Source organism: Pleurodeles waltl, chromosome 3_1 (assembly GCF_031143425.1).
Source record: "Pleurodeles waltl isolate 20211129_DDA chromosome 3_1, aPleWal1.hap1.20221129, whole genome shotgun sequence".
NCBI lineage: Eukaryota > Metazoa > Chordata > Amphibia > Caudata > Salamandridae > Pleurodeles > Pleurodeles waltl.
The window spans coordinates 744,124,115-744,144,103 of NC_090440.1; the positions used below are offsets into that span (position 1 = coordinate 744,124,115).

The 19,989-nt window shown below is 45.0% G+C and overlaps 1 protein-coding gene across 1 annotated transcript in view; it reads right to left on the minus strand.

Annotated features, from left to right (window-relative positions):
* Window positions 1–19,989, minus strand: part of LOC138284580 (solute carrier family 13 member 4-like) — a 413,185-nt gene that overhangs the window by 128,756 nt on the left and 264,440 nt on the right. The window contains exon 12 of the mRNA XM_069223513.1: window positions 8,274–8,374. Coding sequence (XP_069079614.1) covers window positions 8,274–8,374 — 101 coding nt within the window. The remainder of the gene's footprint in view (window positions 1–8,273; window positions 8,375–19,989) is intronic.

Genomic DNA, 19,989 nt, shown 5'->3' on the forward strand with positions numbered 1-19,989 from the left:
TGGCTGCTATTCTTTTAAAAAATGGCAACATCTTATTACAATGCCTAAAAATCTCTCCATACCATATTTTCTTCAGCATTAACTTAAAGCAATCAAGTAATCGAATATAATGAGGAGTACCCATGGCAAGTATGTCTGACAAAATTGATCTTGGTAAGCTAGTAAACTGATTGGACCACACAGACACCAATACAGCCATATGTGGCAAGCTTTAGCCTATTTTGAAGGTAGGCTATGTCAAGTTCCTAATGCCCTGAAAAGGTAGAGGCCATTTGAGACAAACCAAGAATCTACTACAAAAAGTTTTTTTTTTCTGTCAGGAGGCATTTTCTTTTTGCACACCCCTACAGTCAAGCCCTCTAAATGGTTATCACCACACTTACTGTCCAATAAATCTTGAGTTGGATGGAATGTGCATCCCCCTATTCTTGCAAACCTCAGGATATCACCATGAAAATCCACTCTAAGTTACTGAATTTGTAAGTTAGTATTAACATCAACACTGATGCCCAAATGTGAAAAGGAATGTACCATTTTAAGGGAAGTGCCATTAAGTGTTATATTTGTAGTTTTCATGCTTTTTGGCCCCAGGTACATAATCCTAGATTTCAGTACAGTGGTTTTAAGCTGAAGATGAACCATATACACAACATGCTTGAATACTAATCCCTAAAGACCATTTGCTGTCCTTGAAGTTAACGTTGTGTTTTCTGCATAAGGCAGCAGAGGAGCACTTGGCTTAGCATTCTGGGGGAGGCTCGAAAAAGAAAGAACCCACACGCTACTTCTCTGAATCCTTACTATAATGAGTAAAGGAGCTGTTAGACCTGTCAGCTTTAGGGTGGTTTTCCCCAAAACCTTTTTCTACTTATCTCCAATTTATGCTGGATTTTTGCTTCTGTTGGCCTTAGAACTCTGTGGACTTTACCACTGCTAACCACTGCTAAAGTGCTTCAGCTCACCCCCTAAACATGGTTGGACTGGCATATACCTAATTATTTATTAAATATTTAATTTACTTGAAAGTCCCTTGTAGAGTGGTATACCATGTATGGAGGGCCTGTAAATGAAATGCTACTAGTGGGCCTGCAGGACTTATTGTGCCACCCACCTAAGTAACACTCTAAAACTTGCCCAAGGCCTGCCATTGCAGCCTGAATGAAATGTCACACTGCCATGTCGATGTGGCATGCAATCCCCCTTGCCATGCCTTATACACCCCTTTAATTACACATAAATCACTCCTAAGGTACCTAAGAGGTTGTGTAATTAAAAGGTTAGACATGTACATTTAAGGTTTACATGTCCTGTTAGTGAAAAACTCCCAAATTCATTTTTCACTACTGTGAGGCCTACCCCTCCCATAGGGTAACATTGGAGATTCCTTATTACCTTTAATAAGCTGTAGAAAGTAGATATGTCATGTTTGGTACCTATGGAATTGTAATGATAAAAACTCTTTAATGCTAAAGTCAGATTTTTCATTACAATTTTGAAATAATTACACTGTAAGATGTCGGGGGAATAAGGCACATTTGAGTCTGCTATTTTGTTTTAGGTTCTGAATTTATTTCAATTTTTCAGGGTCTTTATCTTTCATACATCCTAATTAATATCTCTTTTCTTCCTTCTTTGGGTTCTCACATCTGGAGAAGTCGTCAGGTAAGTGTTCACAGAGCTTATACTCTTATTACCTATTTTTTTTTTTCTGGGCTCTCACCCTGTACCCTGTTGCTATGCCACCGCCACCATTTAGGTAGTGCTTGAGGTGTGTGTAGGAAAGTACCATCTTGCCTGGCATGTTACCCCCATTTTTACCTGTGTGTCAGTTTTTTTTTGCCTGTGTCACTGGGGTCCTGCTAGCCAGGACCCCAGTGCTCATAGTTGTGGCCTATATGTGTTCACTGTGTGGTGCCTAACTGTGTCACTGAGGCTCTGCTAACCAGCATCTCAGTGCTTATGCTCTCTCTGCTTTTAAAATTGTCACTGCAGGCTAGTGACCATTTTTACCAATTCTGATTGGCACACTGGAACACCCTTATAATTCCCTAGTATATGGTACCTAGGTACTCAGGGTATTGGGGCTCCAGGAGATCCCAGGGAGCTCAGACAATTCTTACACAGGACTGCCACTGCAGCCTGAGTGAAATAATGTCCACGTTATTTCGCAGCCATTTTACACTGCACTTAAGTAACTTATAAGTCACCTATATGTCTAACCCTCACTTAGTGAAGGTTAGGTGCAAAGTTTCTAAGTGTGAGGGCACCCTGGCACTAGCCAAGGTGCCCCCACATTGTTCAGGGCAATTTTCCCAGACTTTGTGAGTGCGGGGACACCATTACATGCGTGCACTACATATAGGTCAATACCTATATGTAGCTTCACAATGGTAACTCTGAATATGGCCATGTAACATGTCTAAGATCGTGGAATTGTCCCCCTATGCCAAATCTGGTATTGGGGTGCCAATCCCATCCATACCCGGGGCTCCAGTATGGACCCCGGGTACTGCCAAACTAGTTCTCTCGGGTTTTCACTGCAGCTACCGCTGCTGCCAACCCACAGACAGGCTTCTGCCCTCCTGGGGTCTGGGTAACCCAGTCCCAGGAAGGCAGAACAAAGGATTTCCTCTGAGAGAGGGTGTTACACCCTCTCCCTTTGGAAATAGGTGTTAAGGGCTGGGGAGGAGTAGCCTCCTCCAGCCTCTGGAAATGCTTTGAAGGGCACAGATGGTGCCCTCCTTGCATAAGCCAGTCTACACTGGTTCAGGAATCCCCCTGCTCTGGCGCGAAACTAGACAAAGGAAAGGGAGTAACCACTCCCCTGTCCATCACCACCCCATGGGTGTTGCCCAGAGCTCCTCCAGTGTGTCCCAGACCTCTGCCATCTTGAAAGCAGAGGTGTGAGGGCACAGTGGAGGCCTCTGTGTGGCCAGTGCCAGCAGGTGACGTCAGGGACCCCTCCTGATAGGTGCTTACCTGGTTAGGTGGCCAATCCTCCTCTGAGGGCTATTTAGGGTCTCTCCTGTGGGTTTCTCTCCAGATAATGAATGCAAGAGATCACCAGAGTTCCTCTGCATCTCTCTCTTCGATTTCTGCCAAGGATCGATCGCTAACTGCTCCAGGACGCCTGCAGAACCGCAACAACGTAGCAAGACGACTGCCAGAAACATTGTAGCGCCTAATCCTGCTGACTTTCTCGACTGTTTCCTGGTGGTGCATGCTCTGAGGGCTGTCTGCCTTCACCCTGCACTGGAAGCCAAGAAGAAATCTCCCGTCGGTCAAGGGAATCTTCCCCCTGTTAACGCAGGCACCAAACATCTGCTTCAACGGTCCTCTGGGTCCCCTCTCATCTCAACGAGCGTGGTCCCTGGAACACAGGAGCTGGATCCAAGTGACCCTAACAGTCCAGTGGTCCTTCTGTCCAAATTTGGTGGAGGTAAGTCCTTGCCTCCCCAAGCCAGACAGTAATCCTGTGTACTGCGTGATCTGCAGCTGCTAGGGCTTCCGTGCACTTTTGCAAGGAATCCTTCGTGCACAGCATAGCCCAGGTCCCCAGCACTCCGCCCTGCACTGCTCAACTTGCTGAGTTGACCACCGACTTCGTGGGACCCTCCTTTGTAGTGTTGAGACGACCGCCGTGCTCCGATTTCTTGAACACCTGTTCAAGTGCTTCTGCGGGAGCTGCCTGCCTCTGCATGGGCTCTCTGTGCTACTGAGCACCCCCTCTGTCTCCTCCTCCAAGCCTAAGCTGCTAGAACACTACTAATCTACTAATAAGGGATAACTGGACCTGGCACAAGGTGCAAGTACCATCAGGTACCCACTATAAGCCAGGCCAGCCTCCTACAGTGTGTTAATATAGAAGGGTTGAAGGACTTCTGTTTCTACCCGGCGGTTTTGCAATAGGTTCAAAATAAGCCTCTTTTAATCAAAAACGAAAATGAAAAGAAATCTAGGAATGCCCCATTGGAGTTAGTCACTGTGACGTAAAGGAGAGGGAAAAGGGAAAAGTCATTTAACTGGTAAACCACAACACACAAACTGAACCAAAACCCAAAAGCAAAGTTCTTAAAAGCTTCCTGCAGTGTTTCACCCCCATTTGGTTATTTACACCTGTCTCCTTTACCCTTCTCTCCCCTCCGTTTTGCCCACCCTGTTTCCCCACTGTCCCAAGAGTCGCGGTTCGGAAGGGATAGGATCCTCGGTGTCTCTGTAGCAGAGCTTCTTTCTTCTCATCTTTTTACATCTCAGTTTACATTTTCCTGCCCTTAGCCTCTTGTGCCTGTTGCCTGTCTTGGGTCACACGACTGGGTGTAGCTGACAATTAGACATTGTGAATTCTTCCCAGGCAGTTGCCCAATAAACGGATTAGCTATGCCTCAATGGGCCATCAAGTGTCAGGATAGGGGGCAGAGCTGAGCACGACCCCACTTACACCTGAATAGACTCTGGGGGTCATTACGACCTCGGCAGTCTTTTCAAAAGACCGCCGAGGCCGCGGGAGACAGAATACCGCCATTGCCGGCGGTATTCCTGGCTCCCTATTATGACATTTCCGCTGGGCCAGCAGACGGTAACAGTGTTACTGTCCGCTGGCCCAGTGGAAATGTCACATCAACATTGCTGCCGGCTCATAATAGAGCCGGCGGCAATGCTGATGTGCAGCGGGTGCAGTAGCACCCGTCGCGCATTTCTCTGCCCGAAATTCGGGCAGTGAAATGCGCGACGGGGCTATGCCTGGGGGCCCCTGCATTGCCCATGGCAAGTGCATGGGCAGTGCAGGGCCCCCCAGGGGCACCCCAAGTCCCCTTACCGCCAGCCTTTTAATGGCGGTGTGTACCGCCACGGACAGGCTGGCGGTCGGGGACTCATAATACCCAGGGCAGCGGTGCATGCACCACTGCCCTGGGGATTATGACCGCCAGGCGGAATCCTGGCGGGAAAGTGGAGGGGCCGGCGGTATGGCGGTGGCTTTTCCGCCACGGTCATAATTGCTGGCGGAACACCGCCAGCCTGTTGGCGGTGTTACCGCCAACTTACCGCCGGCCCCCAGGGTCGTAATGACCCCCAAAATGTCTAATGACCCTGTACTGTCACTTCAGCCAGCTTGGAGCAAGGTTAAGGGAGTCAGAAAGTTCCAAACACTTCAAAGAACCTTTCAGAAGCTTCACCCACCTTCCAGAAAAAGGGTACAAGGGTATAACAATAGGACCTTCAGATTTACTCTTCAGTTCACGATTGGACCTATGAAAGGACTCTGAGGAATGTCTGATGCTGTGACTTGCTGTGCACTCTGCCAGACTGTTGCTGTACCTGGAAGGGCGGCTTTGCTGCCTGGAGTCTGCCTTGAACCCTTAGAGGCCACCCCTGCGGCTGAGCCTTGCATCTACACCTGCACCCAGGCCTACCATAAGTTACTTCAAGGGCTAGTTTGCTGTCCTCCTATTAGAAGGCACAGGGGCATAACAGGCTCCCACCATCCTGAACCAGCCTGAGTGAGTCCTGAACCACCAAAAGGTGTCCCATCAGTTCTGGACCAATGGTTGTGGTGTTAAAGGTGCCCAGATCACCAATTTCTAAAACTAAGGAAAGGCAAAATTTGGGCAAAAAGTGCTTTGAGAACCAGGGGAGACCAGGACCAACTTCCTTACCTATCCGCCCGAGGTGTATCTCTGAATGGATTGACTTTGCAGCTTTTGCCGCTACATTCTTCTGAGCATCAAATGTGTTTCAGAGATCCTTCGCCAAAGGGGTATTTGACCTTGTGGAACTGTATTTGGCTACAGCACTCTGCCTCATGCTGCTGGAGATTTTCAACTTCCACTTTGGTGACTTAAGGCATCAGTCACAAGACCGTCATCCTCGCAATGGCAGTCGGACCGCCACTTCTGTGACTGTCCCACCACCACATTAAGAGTTTGGCGGTTTGACCACCAAGTGACTCTGTCTCTGCCAGGATCCATGTTTCCAACGGGGTGACGGCAGTCTTGGTTGTAATCAGCCAGGGCAGCGCTCAACTCAGCGCCACCATGCTGATTACAACCTTGTTCATGGCGGTTTCCACACCATGAAAAGGCTGGTGGAGAAGAAGTGCAGGGGGCCACAGGGGGGCCCCTGAACTGCCCATGCCATGGCTTTGTAAACAGTGGGCATTCAGGGGGTGCTGGTTTCCCCCCTCTGTGATACGAGATCACACTCGGCTCCTCTCAAGGTTTCTGCTGGTCAACCAGGTCAGGCTGGCGGAAACCTTGTAATAGGGTGGGGGCTCGACCACTATGCCATCTGCGTTGGGACAGCCAAACACATAATGAGTCCCTACATCTGAAGGTACAAATCTTCAAATAAGTCTCGCTCTATGGCCATCCAATGATTACGCCTCTTCTTCTGACACTCTTGCCCCGCTGATTTTCTACCTTCTCTGACATTTTTCTTCAGAAATGTTTCTAAGTTCGAAGGTAAGCCCTGGCCAGGCCCACTCCACTTCTTGTTTCTGAACCACGTTACATTGCGGTCATCCTTAACTTTTGACTTAGAGGCAGGCTTACGCAACTAGATATACGTGGTTGGTGCATTGATCTTTTAGGCACTAGATTTCACCTAAAACTTTAAAATTTCATACCTCCGTTCTACTGATTGGATTTTTGTTGTTTTGGTGTCAAATGATTTAATAAAATGTACTCTTTTTGTCTAAATTGGTTTGGGATTTTTCTTGTGTTGTCACTTTATTACTGTTTGTGTGCTGCATAAATACTTTACACATAGCCTCTAAGTTAATTCTGATTGCTTTTTGAGCCAAGCTACCTATGGTTAGGCACAGGTTAATTTAGTGACTTTTTGTGGTTCAACCTGCAAGGGATTGTGGCTGTTGCTTGACCAGGGTTCACACCCCAATCAACCGACAACTCAATTTCTCAAAGGAGTGAGCACAGAGCCCTGGCATACTTCCTGGTCTGATGTAAAACTTCTAGCACATGCTCCCTTAAACGTATATTGACCGAAGGACCACAGACACTGCTGCAGTCTTTGGAGCAGGGTCACCAGCTCTGCCTCAACGCTTGTTTCTCTCAGGATAAAACATAGTTTCTGCCTGTCAACAAAACGGAACACAAGTGAATACCCCGCCTTTTTTATTTTAACATATTTTCCTATTATAATTAGGGGCTGAAACTGTACCCTCCTGAAAGTCTAACTGGGCCCTCAAAAGGACTCCCACATTTTCTGCCCAAGACTGCAATGTACATAACAGTATCCTACAGTGAAATAAAGGAGGGAGATGAGACGATAACAGATGATATTTGTCTGACCTAAATAAGGTTTTGCCTGCGACAGGAATCAGAGACTAGAAAAGACAGAAGAGTCTGTGGCGTGGACTTAGGGATTTTTGCTCGAGTGAATGTAAATGAGTGAAAAATGTTGAACTGAGTAGCACATAAAATCAGTAGGTTTGTCTGAAGTGATCTGCACCTTTGGCTAATTAATGCCTATGCCACAGCGTACCAGGGGTTTGTAGCTATTAGAAATCTCCTACAGGAAGGAAAGAATAGTGGGAGGAGGGTGCAGCCCATTTCTGAAACTGTGCCTGAGATTCCAACATTGTACTTGCAATTCCAATCGAACGGTGTAGTGTTTCCTTTGACTTCCTTAAAGTACTTTTGTTTAGCTATAAGACAAGCACGGGCTGGACAAGACATTATGGTGTCTGTTGGTTGACTGTTGAGTTCTGTGCTTTTTGTTCCCCACACCACCTCTCTTAGAAGATTTTTGACTGCTTGTTCTAGCTACTCTGAAAGACCACTGCAAAAAGAGTTGCATTTGGCTAATTTGCCGGACCATAGAACGAAAGACCTCAAGACATCAGTAGCAAGCAACCTCAATCCCCAACTGTAGGGACCCATTAGTCCCTGTCTATCCTGCAAACCTGCTAATGGGGTCGGACAATATCATACAACTTTCATTTATGTTAAAGTTTCGCCAACCTTCTGGAAAGGCTTTCCAAAATGAATTAATTTATGGACACTGAAATATGTAGGATCTCTTGGGTGCTTGTGCAGGTGTTATCACTTCAATAAAACATTTTGAGGCAAGATGTCACACGTGGTTCCACAATGTAAATCAAATACTGGTACAGGTACCAAAATCATTTTCCACAACACCAAAAATGATGCAAGTTTTCATGCACTTCAAATTACATAATCTGCTATATGAAATTATTTATTCTAGTTTAGCAACAAAAGAAATTTAAATAAGTGTGATACAAAAATAAGTCCTACCTTTGGCTCTGCATGAAAAGAGTCTTGGTTTTTTCCCAGGAATGATAAATAATAAAAATCCAAAAAGGATAGACGAGGTAGCATCTGATTTATAACCTTTCCTGCAAAAATTTAAATAAACCACATATTGGGTATTAGAATCAGAGTGATCATGCCTTCTATACAGCACATCCTGTCCTAAGTCCCCAATAATTAAATAATTAAAACAGTATTTCGGAAGATATGGCTTCTATGTACCCTGGAGTTAGGTTCTATAACGTATTCTATGGTAGCATCTGATCAAATCTTTCCTAAACATCTTCTGCTAAAATAATTTTACCAAAACATCTTCACCATAACCCCGACAGTGACAACACTTTATACAAATTTTAACACTACACTAAATGGCTCAAAAACATAATTGTGCTGCAATATTTTTCTTTAATTTGAACAACACCGTTTTATACATTAAATGCATTAATTTCCGCTAATGTAAAATATATATTTGAAAATATTTATCACTTTGTTTAAAAATTTGTAATAATGTTCCTTACAATTTAAAAACGAAATTGATTAACTACAGAGGCATTTCCCTCAATGATAATACGTTTTAAATAGATTGCTTACCGACGCTGTGTGTTTGGCAAGGTAGATGGAAACATAAGGGTTTGGAGATGTGGATGGTTATTCCCAGAGTTACGGTTAATGTAGAGAAAATGTTTTGGGTAGGAGTGGGGTGTCAATGTTTTATGACATTAAGGGTAGGACGAAAGAAAAAACGTGTTCTCGTTAAAATATTGGAATATTTTGAAAAAAAAGGCTATTGTAAAATGTGTTTTGAACAATAAACTTTAGCAAGTCATCTTTAGGAAAATGACTAATTTCAGTGGTTTATACAATTTATAAAGCATATACAAGTCTATCTTTATATGTTTTACTGCAAACCAAGCCTGCCAACTTTATATGGCAGTGGGATTACAGTACAGCCCAGTGCCAGAACACTCACAAACTCGTAGATGCTAAAAATCACTGCTACACTGTGTGAGGGTGAATGTAAGCCACATAATCCACAGTCAGGCCCAGGAGGAGGGGCTGAGCACTTTCATCGCACTCGTAAGAACCGATGGACTCCCACAGATGAGGGACGTGCTTCACCGTGTGTGGTGGACTACAAGTCCCATAATCCACAGTCAAGCCCAGGAGAAGGGGCTGAGCACTTTAATCGCGCTCTAATGCGTCGATGGACTCAACTGGGCGTGAGAAGCGTGCAAGGTATGCGCAGGGGACGACTGGGCTCACCTTTCCCATCATCGGCTGAAAGAGGCTTGGCTGGGCCACCCCTCTTGGCTCCTGGCCTGAATTTCAACAAACGATGAATTGGAGATTTTAAGGGGTAGCATATTTGTTAGCCCTATTTTCTGTCAATGGGTGCTCATTCCATTTCTTTGAATGTTAACTTTAAAAGAAGTTGGGGTCCAACCCAGGAGGAATGTGAGCAAACATAAACTACCCGTGGTCAAGGAAAATACTAATGTCAAAATATCCTGTGGTAGCACGGTGGACTCTTTTTTAGCTTGTGCTGTTGGGGTGATCTCTAAAAAGACAGACCTCGAGGAGAAACACTAGAAATAGGAGAGAGCATTAAATGCTCTCCGCTAGGCCACCTACCATGCCCTGGGTCTAGTGATTCTTTTGTCCTGCACAGTCCACTATCCAATGAATCTGAGTTGCAAGCAAATTTTCCCTTGACAGAAATACACAGTGACTCTGTTATCTCTAATGCTAGAGACCGTGGGCCGTTTTGCAAAAAGGAAAAGCCAACACAAGTGAGTCGGTAATGCCAGAACTCATGTATGTAAGAATCAAGGAAAAAACCCTATGGCTTGCAGTCACCAGCCTGGTTTGCTTCAAACGTCTCTTCCAATGATGTCTTAAATTTTGACTGGGACATATTTTGGACAAGTTTAAATCAATGGTTGCTGTTTGTGTTACTCTACGGGTGAATAGATTGCCAAGCCTAGAAAATGCTGTTTTGGAATTATTCAAGCTGCATGTTAATGCCCCAACCAGTTCCTCCTAGCTCAGTAGGGGTTTTGAGTATTATTCCCACCCGTAGTTTTGGCGGCACATCTATCGCAAGCTGATGCTGTTCTCACAGATGCCCATATGCCTAGCTTGCAAGTTAGAGGTATTTTGGTGCCTCTGAATATGGGGGGGGCACGAGGGGGAGATGAGAACCCACAGGGCTGTCGAAGCGATCTTATGTCTCCTCTGGCCAGGGTACACATGCCAAGCCTGATAACAACCAGCCATGTCTAAATCTCCCCCCCCCCCGAATGTTGCCCATATGTTGGTATTATGACGGGTGTATCATCACTGACCCCGTCTATTGAGGAGTCTACACCCCAGATGAAGAACAAGGTGTGTCATTGGTTAACCGGTAATTCAAACTCTAAAATTAACAAATATAATGACATCCTGCTGTGAGGAGGGTTGAATGCATAGGCCCTACTTCAAAGCATCTCAGGTGGGATTGTGTTGTGATTAACTGTAAATATCCAAATTCAGCCCGTCGTTTGATTTCTAGTAACAATAGGCAGCTTGAATGAGGACTTCAATATCCTCCCTTCAGGTTTCTTTTATAAACATCTGCAACCCAGGATGAGGAGAGTTTGTCAAACACCCCCCACCAATAGCCCGTGAGTTTGTGAGACCATCTGTTCCTAGCGCTAATAGATTTCTGCCCTTGTTGGATCTAGATTATAATGACTGACGCCCAGAATACATATCTGTGACCTCTGACTTTGCTAAGATATCCATGGCCAGTTGGTGCTCCAGAGGTGCTAGAACAGGGTTCGAGTTTAAGGCTTGTATGTTCGAACATCGGTGGTATTAGGGCCAAACAGTTGGATCCCAAGTGGCTTGATTTCATCACTCAGTTCAATATAGTCGATATAGTCATGTCATAAGAAACTGGGGCCCTCAAGGACATCACCTGGTACGGTTTTGAGAGTTTCACCATGCTCTCTGTCATAATGAGCTGTTGCTTCATTATGACAGAGAGCACAGGGTAGTCTGGCTGTTATGATTCATATTTCTAAGCTCTTAAGGATCGTTTCAATTCCCCTCTTTTTTTTAAAATGTATTTAAAAAAAGTTTTTTTTTAAATGTATTGAGCAGATATAACCTTAATAAGGCAAGGCAGAGCATTGAAAAAGACTTGACAATGTCGTATAAGTGAAACAGATATACATCTCTAAAAAGCTGAAATCATACAATGCAGGGAGCCCATTTTGCGCAGTATAGCAGACTACAAACTATAACAAAGCCTAGGTATACAAAAAAGTAGTGAATACATTTAAGATGGATTAACAGGACTGAAATCTTATTTTGGTGGTATCTATTTCGTGCTTCATGATTACTTTGGAGATGGAGCCGGACAAGGAAGTTACTCAAATGAATAAACAACAGTCGCCTATTAGATTATCGAGTCTAAAAAAAAAAACACCAGAGAGCAGCCACTCTTAAGTCCTATGGTACAATGTTATTATGTGAGTGAGTCGGGAGTTGGTCCCCATATACCCTTAAACTTACGTACCGCACCCATACGTTGAGCATAAAGTTGTTCCTTGAAATGATTCCCAAGCCACATAAGTTGGTGAAAGAGACAACTTTCAAGCTTGCAAAATGAGTGATTTGGTGATCAGCAAAGATATAAATAAAATCTGCTTTGCCCGAATTGTTAGCTCAGGGTGGCTGGAGATGTCAAGCAAAGCTCCCACAGAGTCAGGGATAAGTACAACCCGTACCTCCAAACAAATCCACTGGAATATTCTATCCCAGTAGTCTGCAAGCTTGGGACAAGTAAAGCATACATGGAGCCAGCCACCTTGAAAGTTTATACATCATGGACATAGGCCTGAAGTGGCCAGAACTGCTTTTTTAATTCACGCAGGAGTGTAATAGAGCATCTATTTTGAATAAAATGCCATTCTCTTGAAATTAGCCCCCCTTATTGCCTTATGTGATAGACTATTGTAATTCCTCCACAATTGTGGGTCTATCTTGCAGCCTGTAGTATTTTCGATCCTTGTTAAAAAATGAGGGACTATTCGAGATGCTGCCTGAGAGCTCAATTTCAATACTAATTGCCTATTCCCTTCTCATTTCCATAAAAATCCTGAGAGATCAGGAGTAGATCAACAATTGGAATGATTGGGAGCAAAAAATATAGGATCTGAAGATATGAAAATCTAAGGATATCCGGAATGAGTACTCCGTTCCCATGACATTGTGCCCAGGTCTTGATTTGGTTGCCTACTATAAAATCAGAGAACCTAGTAAAACCCAGCCTTTCCCATTGTCTAATGTGAGATGGGATCAGCATCAGAAAGCATTACTTCTGGGTGGAAAGTGGGGACCTGGTATTTATTTAGAAACTGTGAAATCCTAGCACAGATTATAGTGGGAACTTTATATCTAGGCTGCAGTGGAATCTTGAGGAAAGGTGCAAGCTGCATATTGTACTCTGCTAGCACTGTCTTGAAATTATAGTTGAAGTTGGGAGATAAAGCTGCTCTGGTACCCCAATCCATAAGAGCAGCCTCATAGTACTTCCCAAAATGCAGTAGGGATAGCCCTCCACCCTCGACCGATGAAGATAGAGTTTCGAGCTGAGCCCGAAGTTTTCCATTAGCCCACATAAAATGACAAAGCATTGTATCAAGATCTTTAAATAATTTTGGGGGGATTATGATAATCACACTAGAAAAAAAACAAATAAAAAAAGAGGAAGAATCATTTTGACCAATGCCATGCGACCAATAATTGAGAAAAGAAGCTTGCCATTTCTGCAGAAGACCTTGCGCTTTCTTAAAGGTAGATAGGTAATGCAACAAAAAAAATCAGAGAAGTTGTGAGATACATATATACCTAAATACCTAATGGGGCGAGAGCGATGGAACTGGGCCCGCATCTCGAGAGGAAGAGTATCATCAGTGTCATTAAATAGCAAAGCTTCAGAGTGATGGATCCTATATCCCCCTAAAACTGAAAAGATCTTTATTTTCATGAGAGCCCTATCAATATTTGAGGGCTCCGCTGAAAAATAGAGAATCATATCGTCAGCAAACAGTTTCAATTTGGGTGCATGCAGAACAGGAGGAAAAATAGAAGTATCTTGGTGCAGAGCCACAGCTAAAGGTTCAATAAAAAGTGCAAACAGCACTGGAGAGAGGGGGCATCCCTGACGCGCCCCTCGATGAACTTGTAAAGTCCCTGTTATACGTGCATTGACTAAGAGTTTTGCTTGGGCCTTAAAATAGAAATTTCAAAGTACCTGGATAAACTGACTGGGGAAGTTGAACCTATCTAGGATTCTAAACAGCACCTCCCTTTGAACCATATCAAACGCTTAATAATCAATGGCCTGGATAAAGAAAATAGTATTGGTCACTAAAAGCTTATTCAGCAGAAAGCCACAGTGATCTTTATAAGCTAATCCTTGTGCCACAGAGGCCATTCTTTGTGCCAGAATCCTTGCTAGAAGTTTTTAATCAAAATTAGGTAGACTAATCTGACAATAAGAATCTGGTTTCTCAGAAGGCCTATCTTTTTTTAAAAAGCTGACGACAGTGCCCCTTGTAAAGGAGGCTGGAATCCCTGCCCCTGGAGTATATGGTTGAAAAGACTAGTCAAAAACTCGACTAGCTGGTCTAGATGAGCTTTACAGTCTTTGGCCGGGAGGTCATCTTCTCCACAGGCCTTCCCACTTGATGAGACCATAATCGCTTCTTTAACTTCAAGAAGGGGGATAGGTGTTAATAGTTTAACCCGAGATGCTTCGTCTAGCACTGGTAGGTTGAGCATGTCAAGATATTGATTTATCAACTGGACGTTGGTTGGAAGAGAGAAGGCATTTATTTTTGAATAATGGGATAAAAAAAACTTTCAGCATCTTCAGAATGGTTGGCGTGTATACCCTCTTCCTCATCAATTATGGTCTTGATAGTGTCCTTTTTTTTCACAGACCAGGCCAAAAAGTTACCCACATGTTCGTTCTCTTCATAGAATTGCTGGGAGCTTGTGTGTTGATTAACTATCTTGCAAGATATAATAGTCCCTCAGTTTAGCCTGTGCCTCTTTTAATCTAAAAAACACCCCTGGATCAAGGGAAGCCTGATAGGCTCTTTGTGATTGATTAAGATCCTATTGAAGCTCTATTACCTTCTACTTGGCTAATTTGGCCATATAAGATTCATCAGATATTGTTTCCTCTCTTATGTGAACTTTAAGAGCTTCCCAGATAAAAAATAAGAAAGCTGAGCCTTTGTTGAGCTTTAAAAAGTCAGTAGCCGATACTTTAAGAGTCCCAACCCACTCTTCATCTGCTAGAAGAGATCTGTCAAAAGTCCAGCGTGGACGGATACTCATCTCGCCAGGCAAGCTTCCATTAACCTGGGGAGCTGAATGATCAGAGAAGGGATTGGCAAGAATAGAAGTGCCGCACCTCGTCCCAAAAAAATGAGGTTGATATAAAGTCAATTCTAGAGGCTGTATTATTTTTTTTAGAGAAACAGCTGAATTTGTAGTCCTGAGGGTGATCGGCCCTCCATGCATCAATTAACGCTAAATCAGAGATGATTTTACCCAGCAAACGCAAAACTCTAGGTCTACTCTGAGTTTTATTCTTGCGTGAAGTGTCCATCTGAGAGTCCGGAATAGCACTGAAATCCCCACCAATAGTGAAAAGGCCGGGAAATGTAATCAGAACACTATAAAGACCCTGAAGAGGGCTAGGATCATATTCGATCAGAGCGTAAAAGCTCACTAAATGTATATGGTGGTTCGAGATAAGTGTGCTAATTACTAACCATCGTGCCTGAGGGTCTCTATGTATCTGATATACCACCCCGGGAAATTAATGCGTCACTAGTATGGCCGCCCCTCAAACTGTGGCCTCAGTGGATGGATAATACAAACGTGCAATACATTTGGGAAGTTTAGGCTGGTTTCCTTGACACTTAAAATGTGTCTCCGGCAAAAGAAAAATCTCAGATTGCGATGCCCTTAGCCAACTAAGTGTCACAGAAAACATTACCAGATTATTGGCCCCATTTATATTACATGAGATAACCTTTAGCTTACTCCCTGATCCCCTTCTACCGGGTTGTATCATCTCGAGACAAAATTAATACCCTAAGCCAACCGAATTCTCTGTGCTTCTTTTTTTCACCTGCTCTTTTCCCCCACCCTAGTGAAAGCGCCCCCACCAGAAGGGGGATGGCTCCCCCCTCACCAAAAGGGCCCAACCTGTCATGACCCTGACCCCACCACCCTGTGGTACCCTCCCCTCCCCTATGTTCCTCCCCCCAAACCTCAAAATCGAGTGCATTGACATTGCACTCCTGGAACCTAAGCCTCTGGAAGACAGCAGATACAGATTAAAGAAAAAGAAAAAACATTATCTCCACACACTACTACTACCATTACTTTCTTAGCGATTCCAAGAAATCATTTGCCTGCTGCACGCCCTTAAAAACATGATCCTGTCCCTTATGAAACATTTTAAGTTTGGCCAATTGCACAATGCCCGCAGTGAGTCTGACAAATTCTCAGCGCTGTCATGCGGCAGCAATAGACATATCAGAAAAGACACAAAAACTGAAATTATCACGAGAATTAAAGTTTTTCGCTCTTATAGCTTGGGATAGAATTTGACCCTTGATCCTGTAGACACCAAAGTTAACCAGTATGGTGTGTGGAGACTTATAATTTGCAGCACGCATTGGGGGACCCTATGTGACTGCATGATGGAGAGATCGTCCTTTACCACAGCATTGTCAGGAAGGGTACATTTGTAGATGAGGTCAGGGATCACTTTATTCACTGACAATGAGGCTTCTACCCCTTCCGAAACCCCTATAAAACTCAAATTTGAATGCTGAGATCTGTTTTCCACCTCATTAAGTTTGAACTGAATCGGTGATGTTGCTGACTCTTGTCGATCTTTCGCATTTTCCAAGTCTGAAACCCTCTGTTCTGCTTGAGAGACCCGTGTGGAAAGATGGATTATATTGGCATTTAACTGACTCAACTACTCGTTGGTGTCCTTACGTGCCTCCTCCTGAGATATTTTTATTTCACGTAGCTCCTCCAGAATCTGCCCAAGCATAACCTCCATTGATGATACAACAGTTACATTCCCCAAGGCTTTTATCGGATCGGGAATGAGTGGAGGGAGATGAAGAGCCTGGATGGAGGTATTTTCACCAATAGATTTCGGGTCAGACAGAGTACAGCACGAGCCTCCTGATACTGAGTCAATCAGCAAGGGGGGACATTTGTCTGTCATGTGAGTTTTGTTAAGTCATATTTGATGCTCTTTCCTTCTCTTTCTCTTTTACTGCCCCCTTGACATTTACGCTACCAGCAGAAAACAGGGGATAGGAGGGCTTATCCTTGTACTGTTCCATATAGGAAGGTTGTGAAGGGATATGGATCCATAGTGACTCCCCTCACAGAACTTACCTCCAAGAAAATGCCCAGAAAGGATAACTGGACCTTGGACTGTCAAAAGGCCTTTGACACCCTGAAAGTAGCTATGTGCTCGGCACCTGTTTTGAAAGCTCCAGATTATTCTAAGCAATTCATTGTGCAGAATGATGCCTCTGAACATGGTATAGGAGTAGTCCTATCCCAAACCAATGATGAAGACCTTGACCAGTCTGTTGCTTTTATTAGTAGGAAGATTACTCCCCAGGGAGCAGCGATGGAGTGCCATTGAGAGGGAGGCCTTTGCTGTGGTTTGGTCACTGAAGAAGTTGAGACCATACCTGTTTGGTACTCAATTCATAGTTCATACTGACCACAGACCTCTCAGATGGCTTATGCACATGAAAGGAGAGAGCCTTAAACTCTTGAGGTGGTCCATATTCCTAGAGGGAATGGACTTTGTAGTGGAACACAGACCTGGGACTGCCCATGCCAATGCAGATGGCCTTTCCAGGTTCTTCCACTTAGAAAATGAAGTCTCTCTCGGGAAGGGTTAATCACATGCTCTTTCGTTGGAGGAAGGGGTTTTGTAGAAAAATACCACTGTTGGCATGGTTACCACCTAACTTTGCCTTTTGTTGATGCTAGTTATGATTGAAAGTGTGCTGTGACCCTGCTAACCAGGCCCCAGCACCAGTGTTCTTTCCCTAAACTGTACCTTTGTTTCCACAACTGGCACAGCTCTGGCACACAGATAAGCCCCCTTGTAAATGACACCACTGGTACCAAGGGCCCTGTGGCCAGGAAAGGTCTATAAGGGCTGCAGCATGTACTATGCCACCCTGGGGACCCCTCACTCAGCACATGCACACTGCCTCCCAGCTTGTGTGTGCTGATGGGGAGATAAAGACTAAGTTGACATGGCACTCCCCTCAGAGTGCCATGCCACAACCCACTGCCTGTGGCATAGGTAAGTCACCCCTCTAGCAGGCCTTACAGCCCTAAGGCAGGGTGTACTATACCACAGGTGAGGGCATAGCTGCATGAGCACTATGCCCCTACAGTGTCTAAGCCAATTCATAGACATTGTAAGTTCAGGGTAGCCATAAAGAGTTCCATAATGGCTACACTGAATACTTGGGAGCTTGGTATCAAACTTCTCAGCACAATAAATCCACACTGATGCCAGTGTGGGATTTATTGAGAAATACACACAGAGGGCATCTTAGAGATCGACTACTAGTGCTAGGCTGACCAGTTTCAGCCAGCCTGCCACATCCAGGTGGGTTTCTGGCCACATGGGGTGAGTGCCTTTGTGTACTCTGTGACCAGGAACAAAGCCTGTACTAAGTGGAGGTGCTTCACACCTCCCCCTGCATGAACTGTAACACCTGGTGGTGCACGTCAAAGGCTCAAGCCTGGTGTTACAGTGCCCCAGGGCACTCCAGCTACTGAAGATGCCCACCCCCCGGACACAGCCCCCACTTTTTGTGGCAAGTCCGGAGGAGATAATGAGAAATACCTCTAAGGTGTCCTGAGCTGAGGTGACCCCTGCCTTAGAAAATCCTCCATCTTGCTATGGAGGATTTCCCCCAATAGGATTAGGGATGTGCCCCCTCACCACAGGGAGGAGATACAAGGAGGGGGGTGTAGCCACCCTCAAGGACAGTAGCCATTGGCTACTGGCCTCCAGCCCTAAACATACCCCTATATTGAGTATTTAGGGGAGACCCTGAACCCAGGATAACAGATTCCTGATGACCTGAAACGAGAAGAAGGACTGCTGACCTGAAAGCCCTGCAGAGACGACGGAGACAACAACTGACTTGGCCCCAGCCCTACCGGCCTGTCTCCAGACTCAAAGAACCTGCAACAGCGATGTATCCAGCGGGACCAGTGACCTCTGCCGACCCAGAGGACGGTCCTGCAACCCAAAGGATCAAGAAACTCCCAAGGACAGCAGCTCTGTCTAAACAATCAAGAAGAAACCAACTTCAAAGGGACTCCAGCCTCACTCCGGAAACGTGAGTCCCCAACTCTCTGTACCCAACACCCCCGGCTCGTGCCCAGGAAAACAAACACTGCAGCGAGGAACTCCATGCGACTCCCTGGACATGGACACCCTGAGATGACCTCCCTGCACCCCCACAGCGACGCCTGCAGAGAGAATCCAGAGGCTCCCCCTGACCGTGACTGCCCGGTAACAAAGAACCCGATGCCTGAAAGAAGGACTGCACCCGCAGCCCCCAGGCCCAAGAGAAACCAACTACAGGTGCAGGAGTGACCAGCAGGCAGCCCTCATCATTGTTTAGTCGGTGGCTGGCCTGAGAAGCCTCCCGTGCCCTGCCTGCATCGCCAGAGTGACCCCTGGGTCCCTCCATTAATTTCAATACTAAACCCAACACCTACTTTGCACACTGCACCTAGCCGCCCCTGTGCCGCTGAGGGTGTATTTTGTGTGCCTGTTTGTGAACCCCCAGTGCTCTACAAACCCCCCCTTGGCTGCTTCCCGAGGACACAGGTACTTACATGTTAGCAGACTGGAACCGGAGCACCCCTAGTCTCCATAGGCGCCTATGTTATTTGGGCCCTACTTTGACCTCTGCACCTGACCTGCCCTGTGTTGCTGGTGCTGGGTGTTTGGGGTTGACTTGAACCCCCAATGGTGGGCTGCCTATGCCCAGGAGACTGAACCTTTAAGTACTTTACTTACCTGCTAAACTAACTTGTACTTACCTCCCCCAGGAACTGTTGATTTTTGCAGTGTCCTCTGTTAAAATAGCTTATTGCTATTTTTGCCAAAACTGCGTACCTTACTGTTTTAATTCATATTTCCCTACTTACCTATGCCGAGTACCTTACAATTTATGTATTTACTTGCACTCTGAATCTTGTGGTTCTAAAATAAATTAAGAGAAGAATATTTTTCTATATAAAAAGCTATTGGCCTGGAGTTAAGTCTTTGAGTGTGTGTTCTCATTTATTGCCTGTGTGTGTACAACAGAATCTTAACACTACCCTCTGATAAGCCTACTGCTCGACCACACTGCCACAAAATAGAGTATTAGTATTATCTAATTTTGCCACTATCAACCTCTAAGGAGAACCCTTGGACTCTGTGAACACTATCTCTCACTTTGAGATAGTAAATACAGAGCCAACTTCCTACAAAGGTTGAGCAAGATGTGAGGTACTGACCGCATTTGAACCTGGAAGACTTGGCTGAGTATTGTTGATCGAGCTA